Source organism: Microtus ochrogaster, chromosome 22 (assembly GCF_000317375.1).
Source record: "Microtus ochrogaster isolate Prairie Vole_2 chromosome 22, MicOch1.0, whole genome shotgun sequence".
Classification (NCBI taxonomy): Eukaryota; Metazoa; Chordata; class Mammalia; order Rodentia; family Cricetidae; genus Microtus; species Microtus ochrogaster.
This window is the reverse complement of record NC_022023.1, coordinates 32,887,133-32,897,036: the sequence shown is the minus strand read 5'-3', so window position 1 is coordinate 32,897,036 and position 9,904 is coordinate 32,887,133. Positions and strand designations below refer to the sequence as shown.

Below are 9,904 nucleotides of genomic sequence, written 5' to 3'. Positions count from 1 at the left end.
ATCATGGATCACCATAAAAGAGGGGCAGAGCAAGAGTGAGAGCCAGAGGTGGTTTTGAAGACAAGGAAACGTTTCTGGACAGAGCAGGGCAGTTGCACGTACGAGCTTCCAGTGGCAGTGACACTGTGAGAAAGACCTGTGCAATCTCAAGCTAGACAAAAATCCCAGCACAGTGGGAGGTGAGCACACGGTCCCAGCCCTTGCTAAAGGCATTGGATAGATGCCGGGAGAGGAAGACTCAGTTTGAAGAGTGTGACAACCACGTCCTGCCCTACAACCAAGAATAATGGAGTAGCACAAACTAGACTCCGCGGTTAGAAAAGGGAAGAAATGATAGAGGATATGAAGTTAGTGGATAGGAGCTGGGGTGGATCTGGGAGGACACGGGCGAACACAATAAAAGTACGTTCTGTGAAATTCTCAAGGAATTAATAAAAATATTATTTTAAAAAAGAAATGTCCCTTTTCACTCAAAACAGGAGGCAGGCACATCACATCCACCTAACTCTTGCCAATCTGTTAAATTATACTTTATTCAAACCCGACAAGATATACTTTCATCTTCCAAGGATATAGTATAATTCTTATCAGTGAAAATAAGTCAAACTTTTAGATAAAGGATAAATTCGAATTTCATGTCAATTTCCAGGGTTCTGGGATGCTGCAGAGCCTTTTTGCAAGGTGTTTATCCTAAAAGACAGGAGTAATAACAACAAAATAATATTTCCTCTTCACAGATGAAGCAAGAGACATTCCCCCCTCCAGAGAATTATTTCTTCTCTTTCCATTATTAATCCCAGAGACATGGAAGTGGCCCTAACTGCAAAGACATTCCTAATTTCTTTCAGATGGAGTAGAGACACTTTAAAATGGCCAGAGGGAACTTTTATATAGAAAGATGTATATTCATATCCCCAAAGACAATGCAGAATACATAACATGTGAGCTCATGATAATTAGAACACTAATAAATCATATTCCAGATATAATCATAACACCAACTAGATAAAAGAGCCACCATTGGATGTTCCCAAAACATGCTATGTGTCACAGTGGCATTCTGGAATGATAAATGAAACTCGTTTATCAACAGCTGTATCAGTTTCAGAATTAGAATTAATACTGAAGTTTGCATACATTGGTTATCTTTCTGCATCTGATGCTTTTTCTTATGATTTACTAGTTTGGTCATAACATTTGGAAGATGTTATTCAATGTTACAATTTTTGTTATTTAAGCTGTAAATGATAAGAATCATGCCTCTATATGACTATCCATAATCTAAGCAAAATGTTTACATGTTTATATGATTTTTAATAACCATTTCCTAGTTTCTTATCAAGCATCTGGTTTCATCTTTTTAATCACATTCATGAGACTCAAATCACCATTTAGTACCTATGCCATAAATAGCCTTCGGGAAGGCTGAGCACATCATGTCTGTTGGGCAGGCCATAGCCATGCACATGGCCTTGGAAAGGCAAAGGCAGCTCACAGTTGGCAAAAGCAGTGTATCCCACTTATCCTAAGCAAGCACTATACCTGTACATCGTGTGTGCCTCAGGGGTAGGTCAGAATGCCAGTTGGCTATAAATGCAGCACTACCTCTAGAAAGCGAGCCTTCTCTATGCACAACTCCAGTTCCATTCTCGAAGACAAAGTGAAGACAATGGGGTACCTGTGCTAACCAGAGGAAGGCTTACAATAATGAAATGAAGGATGGTGTGCGCTGCTTCTCTCCCCATCCAGTGAGCCTTCCTATGTTAGAGTTGTTAATTACCAAAATACACTAAGGTATTTCTAAAATTTGATTTATTGATTTCACTATCCTTGATGAAGGAAAATATCACTAATCTACAAATGAAGAAAAGTGTACTGATAAAGTTATATGTCTTACCTAGATATGAAATATTTTTGAACAATAGAAAAGTAATTCTTCAGCCATGATGAGACCTATATTATAGGGTCAACTCTTTAAAAAGAACATGCTCTACACACTGTCAAATACTTTGTGGGAGGGACAGGCGAGCTCGTGGCTCAGTTTTCTTTTGTGGCTTGACCTGGCCTAATTCACTGAGATTCCTGACTCTATATGTTTTACGGGAGGGAATCAGGTGTTGGCATCACAGCCCATAGCTGCAACATCCTTGCATCTCCGCTTACTGTGCAGTAAGAAGAAGACAAGCTACAATGTCATCACTCAAGTCTAATGTTAGCGGAGGTCTGCAGACCTCTTGTCTGACTATCACACCACGTTGTCTCCTGATCCTTGTACACATGAAGGCGACCTTCGCAAGTACAGAGCTTATGTGTTTCTCTGTCGTGCTTCCATTGGCAATGCCCTGTCTGTGTTCATCTTACAACTACCCTTCCACACTGCAGGGGAATAAAGATGCTCATGAAAGTTGAACAAATCTATTGTCACTCATTGTCACTAACCTGCTTCTCAGTTGCTCTCATCCAGTCACTGCACACACCCTCATGCCTCTGGTAGGGCACATCAGAAGCCCACTGTACTCTGATGGACGCCTGACACGTAGCTCAAGTTAGTATGATATGCCATAAGTACAGAAGATACATGAGCAGAAAGTCAACATTTGCTTACAAATATTAATTTCTCAGTGGGCTATAAAAATAAAGAATTCCTTCACCTAAAGTCCTTCAAATACATCTTTAGGATTTTCCCTGATGATCAGCTTAAAGGCACTAGGTCTGGAGTTGAAGCCGAAGTCTTCCTATACAACGAAACAGAAACAGACAGAAGGCTGTGCCACATGGCCCTAAGTAGCAAGGTTACTTAGAAAGCAGAGATATAATGGCAAGTTCAACACTGAAGATATGTGTGGACAAGAGCACAGCATGCGCATATATATCTTTTGGATCCATATTTTAACTACAAAAAATGGAAAGTTACTTCTTGCAAAAGAGAAAATAAATATAGGGAAATTGGAATTGAATGAAAAGATGGGTCATTTGGTAACCTTGAAAATCAAAAATTTTACCAATAGTTTTAGTATAGTTTTCACACTGCTCTCAAGGGCACTAAAGATACAGAATCTGGTTCTTCATCAGTCCGAAGAAGAGAAACTCAGCTGAAATCCATCTGACTGCTGTTGCTGGAGTTAGTGGCATAGCACTCCTGCAGTGTGTGATGCTTCATGACACCGTCCACTAGAAAAAGTAAAATAAACAGGCATCAGTCAGTACATTTTGACTTAGATTATGTAATGATATTCTAACGGACAAAAAGAAAGAAAATTATGGGTCAAAATAATTTTCTTTGCAAATATCCATGAATAATACAATTTTATATTACACACAAAAATATGAAATAAGAGAGCTGCCTAAAAATAAAGGAAAGATAATGTTTTGGAGGAGATAAAAGGGTGACCTTAAATGTGCCCAGTCTCTTGGACTGCCCAAGGCTCCCTTGTGAGCAGTCAGAATTTGTCAGAGTTAGGAATGGTAATATCCTGGAATGGGGGTGAGGACTGGACAGAAGAGTTGGTACCCTGGATCTCCTTCAATGGTATACTACTACATGCGTTATGTTGTCCCCAAGAAATGGGACCCAGAGTGAGCTGCTTTCCAATGCCCTTCCTTGGCAGACTCCATTGACCTGAAAAGCTACCCAGACTCAGAAGTCATCCCCAGGCTTCTGTTGTCCCGTGAAGCTTGTCCATGAGCAATAACTCCATGCCATGTACCTGGTCATATACGTGAGTGGCTCTTCACCAGACTCAGAAGCTGGCAGACACTGAGTCAGCTTCATTAGCTTACATCCAAGACACACAACACAGTAAGGGGAAAAACAGCATCAGAGAGGCCACGAAATGCAAACAAAACAACAACAAAAAGAATACTTTTCTTCTTGAGCCAGGACCCCAAAAAGAGTAGTTATTAAATAATTTTGTGTTAAGATCTTTCCCTTTTTTGAGTGAGAAAATACTCTATGTGTCAGTTTGTTTAGCAAAGTCTATGAAATCTTTGAGAGTAAGTTCTAGAAAATCCTTCAAGTAAGGACAATAAGTATTCATGGTCATCTAGGTAGTATTTCAAACTGTATCCAAGAAATATTTAGTGCTAAAGATGTTTTTACCACTATTTCAATACATTGGAAAATTAAGGGTTGATAGGAAATAACTCACTTTTCTTTATTACACAACTTCTTTGAGCCTTAAATATCATGTGTCTCGTAGTTTGCAAAAGAAAAGTACAGGCTGGAGTGAGAGCCCAGTGTATAGAGCATACACCACTCTTCAAGAGGACATGAGTTCAGTCCCAGCACCCACTTTGGGTGGTCACTCCGAGTCTGGGGATCCAACGCCTTTGGCCAGTGAAGGCACCTGCACTCACCCATATATGTAGTTAAAATTAGAAAAATAAACTTTTCAAAAATGATGTCGAACAGTCTACAATACGTTTGGGGTATATTATGTACTATCAAAGATTTTTAAGCAAAGTTTTTTTAAGATTAGTGTTAATTTAACATTGGGAAATCTCAATCAGGCTTTAAATTGAAACTACAATGGGAAAATAAATATCTCTGTGGACTACTCCACCCTTGGGGACACTTCAAATTAACAGGCTCAGCCCTCACTGAGACCTCAAGACTGCCCCTTGGCCATTGCTCCTGTATGAATGTCTGCTATAGATCTGGTGGGGTCATGGTCCTTAATGTGGGCATTGACCCCAGAGTGGGTGTCACAGCCTTGGTTAGGTAAGCCCCTTTCTGTAAAACCTTGAACATTATCTATGATACCCCAGGAGACAGGCAGATGTCGAATATATGATGATGTGGAGGAAACATTTTCTTCATGACAAGAATCTTCCTGGTCTGAAAGATCCTCTAAGCTGTGCACGGAACAAGACACTGGAGGACCCAGCCCGAGACCTGAGCCACTGTCTGTGTTGTGCTGCTCCTTTTGTTATTCCTGGGGCCACAATGCATTCCTTTTGAACGTCTTGCTTTGAGCACTTGCCAGCTGGCTACAGAGACAAAGACACACTCCAGAGGCTGCCGATGAAGAGTGGCCAGGACAACCACACAGTGGGCAGCAGCAGTAGGGTGTGGGAGTGATTTTTCCTTTAAGAAAACTCCGCAGCAGCTTTGCAGTTTGATGCTCATGACTAAGAAATCAGATTTTGTAAAAGAAACAGCACACAATGAGGAAGGATAACCATGGAAATGCTTCTGTTCTGAGCTCCATAGAGAAGCCTGAAGTAACATGAGGCCTAGAAGTAACATGAGGCCTAGTATCTTTTCAATCTACAGGCATCAGAATGAGGGAGCTGCAGATTTAATGAAGAAAGCCTGATTCCTAGGCTTGAAGAGTGGGCTTACTAGGCTATAATATATGAAAGAAATGCTTTCTTAATTCTGACTACAGGTAGGATGGCTGGCTCAACTAAACTTAGCACCTACCACTCTCTGGGAACTTTGTATCTCTGCTCCTGCTAGGAAAAGGTGGATCTCAGCTTTCTTTCTAGTGCTATGATTTACTCTTTATCTTTCTTGTTTTTGAGAACACAACTGGAATTGAGCTTAGTGTCAGCTTTTTAACTTCATAGGAAAAAGAAAATCATGGTTTTCATAATGATTTGATCTCATTACCTATCAAAATTACACCAGATATACTCTGTCCTCTTTTCAAGTCTTGCAAATGACATTCATAAAAACGGCGACATGACATAGATGAATACTAAACCCAATTATTTTATTAATCATTAAGGTCCACCGCAAAGCAAAGCATTTTTCTTTTCATTTAATTCATTACTTGAAACTGGACGAGGTAATTCATTGTGGTAAACAGCAGAGATAAGTGCTATCTGACAGGCTCTCCTGGGCCTGAATCAACTCCTCTTAGGGGGATCCTCGTTTCTTGCCCACCAGATCTGGCCATACAGACATAAATGCTTGAGATTATGTATGTGTGTGTGGTTCTGAGACCAACCCAAATGAAATTTCAAGGAGTAATTACCTAAAAAGCTGAAAGCAATTAAGGGTACTATGCTTTTCCCAATTATCCTGAGGCTGAAAACAGAGTTCCTGTGAAGTCACAGTATCTGAACTGTTGTTTTCCTGGGCAGCCACATGGATGATAACTCCCATTAGGCTACAGCCTCCAGATGAAGGACCTCTGTCACTTAGCGGGTACACTAAGGACAAACCAGGCTCAATTCAGAAGCATAGCTACTGGGAGAAATATGTATCACTTCACTGCTGCACACACTGCAGTCTAAACTCACATATGCATAACTAAGGTAATTAGCATCAACAGAAGGACCAAAAGTTCCTAAAGCCTGGATGAGCTCAACGGAAGGTACAGGCAGGGAGATCAGGTGTTGAAGGCCATCCCTGGCTATGTAGTGATTTCAAAGCTAACATGGGCTGCAGGAGACCATGTCTCAAGAAACCAAATAAGCACGAAACCAAAGATCTCAAACCCTGGAGTGAGGACATTATACTACACATCAGAAGTTTCAGAAAAACTCAACTTTATGATTTACGTACAAATAGGTAGATATTTGACACATTTGTCAAAATGGCAGAATTGGGTGGAGCTTGGCCCTTTCAATAGTCTTTTATACCGCTTGCTTTTCTGACACACTGATGATTAGCATTACATATAAAACATAAAATAATGTGCTTAGAAGGGAAATTTATTATTTTTGGGGAAAAGAAATCCCAATATTAAAAATAAATTGACATGTCCTCTAATCTCTGCCCCCTGTGTTTTCAAGTTATCTGGAGTCTTTCTCAAAGACAGTTCCAGGGACTTAGTGAATAAAATGCCAGGTGACACTATGAACCGCCAGGTGACACTATGGATCACTAGGTGACACTAGGGACTGCCAGGTGACACTATGGATCACCAGGTGACACTATAAATCGCCAGGTGACACTCACCCTGAGTCCACCTGCTGGTGGCCCCGATGTTTCCATCTGCTTTTCTAACTGTTCTTTCTTCTTCCTCTTTGCCTCCACTGATTGGATATCCAAAATCCCCCGAGATGCGGCCTTTAAGAAATTCAACCAAGGGAGATTACAAGGGAAAACAAAAGTATCTGGTGTCTGAAGGTGCTTGTTTTGCTTTTTAGCTTTTCCTTTAGGGGTGGGAAGTTGGTTTGGTTTGGGTAACAGGGCAGCATGCTACAAAAGCCTTGCATAAAACACAGCCATTTTTCAACCACACGGAATTCCTCCTTCAACCTAGATCATTCACACTGATCAGCATGGTGGGTTTATCCTGAGGGAAGATGCTATCATACTCTCAAGTGCAAAAGCCATCTGGGGCTATTTTCGCAGTAAGCAATGTAAATGCATGCAGTTCCTGGACACTTGGACATCATTTTGAGAGTGGTTATCCCTGAGTATAAAGCCGTGAATGCCATCAAGCACTTTCCAGCAAGGGAGCAGGGCAGACTGTAGAAAGAGAAATCAACCGCTTGTCAAACAGGCAAACTATCGTGCTCTTACCTCTTTCTGTCTTCTTTCTGCTGCCTCTGCCAGCTTTGCTCTTTTCTCTTCCTAAGAAAATTCAAGAGAAAAACCAAACATCACAGACCCCCACACACCTTCACTTTAGAGGCAACAAAAATAAATAATAATGTGTAAACTGAAACAGTTTGTAAAAACTTAGTATGGGTGCAAAAACCTCACAAAGAAAGTCACTGTAAGAGCCCACTCAGGGGTGCTGGAACTGTAGTCCTAGATGCTAATGTGAGGGACTATAAGTAGGATTTCTGGAGCCCAGCTCAGGACTAGCCTGAGCAACATGGCAAGAATACACCTTCACCCGAACAAAATAAAACAGAATAATCCCGAGTTCTACTAATACATAGTACTTATTAAATATCTGACTTTCTGAATTTCTCTCTCTAGACCAATATACCAAATTAGCACACATGGAAATCAATACACGTTGGCCTACAGAATATTTACTTCTTATAAAAATGGACTTACAGTAGGGACAAAATTTTTTAAATGGTGTTTAAACTATGAGGATAATTTGGAAGTTAGTTCAAAAGGACAATGAAGCAGGCGGAAGTTTGGGGGGAAACATTTAGAACCAATGGGCTGATGTTGCTATGTAGAGTGGGGAAGACAAGAAAAGAAACTCGGGGCACTTGTCCCACCGATGCAGACACCATGTGGTATTTTTCTCTGCCCTTTACTTCTCTTGGGACTTCTCTTGGGTGTGATTTTTAACCATTCCTTCTCCACACCAAGTACATACGTACATCCATTCCAATGATTGTCACCAACTTTTCTTTTTTTTAAAAAAAATATTTATGTATTTGTTTATTATGTGTACAGTATTCTTCCTGCAGGCCTCATTACAGATGGTTATGAGCCACCATGTGGTTGCTGGGAATTGAACTCAGGACCTTTGGAAGAGCAGGCACTGCTCTTAACTGCTGAGCCATCTCTCCAGCCCCCTGTCACCAACTTTTCTAGGCACTAGGAAGCCAGCCATGAAATACAGACATCCATGCACATAAAGTTTGAGTTCTGTAAGCAAATACACACGTGTGTGTCTGAAGAAAGTAAGTACTCGGGGAGAGATGTAATGATCATGGTCGGTAAGGAAGTGGCAGGGGTTTGCTGGACCCACAGCCAGGGCAGGGAAATCTTAGGTGCTAAGCAAAATACACCAGAGGGCCCAGAGGTTAAGGGAAGAGGATGGTGTTGGGGACAGATGGCTTAACAAACGCTGGCAGAAAGATACTTTTCTCTGAGCTAAACAAAATTAACATTTAAAATCAACAACAGCCACAAAGGAAAGCTGAACTTTCCCACATCGTCTAAACAGTCACGGTAATATCTATAGCCTAGTGGCTAACAGACTAATATACTTCCCTAAATTCTTCATTGCTTCAACTAATTTTTAGCCACATCAAGAACCGATGTAGGGAGGAAAAAAAATTATGTTATATGATCAAATATAGGCAAAAATATTAACACAAACGTACAGTTAGAGCATAAGGCTTGTTTATATTCTAATTTCAAAAAAAATAATGACTGCTTCCACACAAATATATCCCAAATACAGCAGTACTGGAAACCTCTACACCTAAAACGTACTGCTTCTTTATGTGTGATTCAAAGCTGGGCTGGCCCCCAGCTGTTACATACTGAGTAAAAGCAAGCCGCCGGTTAATAAGATATCCACTAAATGGCACGGGCAGCGGCGCGTCTAGGACCTTCTCTGTACAGCTGGTAAAGACGCGAGAAGAGGCACATGTCGAGAGCAGCCCCTGGGGACAGGCCAGCCCCCACCTGTCCTATCCTAGACGGGTCCGCAGGACAGCCGCGGAGAGCGTCCAGCAGCCCGGCAGGTTCACCTTCAGCCCGGCTGGAGCAGGGCGAGACATGCTACTCACCGGGCTCGGGGACGGCGGTGCGGACTCCGCGGGGCACGGGAAGCACAGCCCCATGAGGACGCTGGCACCTCTGGCCGGGCTGGGGATCTTCGCAGGGGGGCTGTGGCTGGCCCCGCCCAACGACAAGCCCCGCCCCCACCTGACCCGCGGCAAAGTCCCGCCCTGCGGCGAGACCCGCCCCCACCTGAGGGGCAAGACCCGCCCCAGGCCAGCGCCCCCAAAGCTCCGCCCAAATGCTAGCCCCATCCCTGTCCGGCCTATGGCAAAACCCTATCCTACTCGACATAGCAACAAGCCCCGCCCCTCCAGGCTTACCGCAAGCCCCGCCTCCAGTGCGAACTAGCTCCACCTGACCCGGCGGCAATCTTCATTCATCCGGTCCAGTATCAAGCCCCGCCTCTGTCGCAAACCCCACCCAATAGGACTTAACAACAGCCCAACCCAAGGTCTTCATTCTGGGTCCTGAATCCCCACTATGGCAAAGTCCCACCCATCTGCGACAAGCCCCGCCCATGCT

At 42.5% G+C, this 9,904-nt stretch overlaps 1 protein-coding gene across 1 annotated transcript; it reads right to left on the bottom strand.

Moving 5' to 3' along the window:
- Positions 1 to 515: 515 nt before the first annotated feature.
- Svip (small VCP interacting protein) lies at positions 516 to 9,530 on the bottom strand. The gene is made up of 4 exons (XM_005357849.2): positions 9,388 to 9,530; positions 7,481 to 7,531; positions 6,911 to 7,021; positions 516 to 3,171 (listed from the first exon to the last, which is right to left on the bottom strand). Exons 1-4 carry the CDS (start codon positions 9,439 to 9,441, stop codon positions 3,157 to 3,159), a joined length of 231 nt encoding a protein of 76 aa, XP_005357906.1. The 5' UTR covers positions 9,442 to 9,530; the 3' UTR covers positions 516 to 3,156.
- Positions 9,531 to 9,904: the final 374 nt, after the last annotated feature.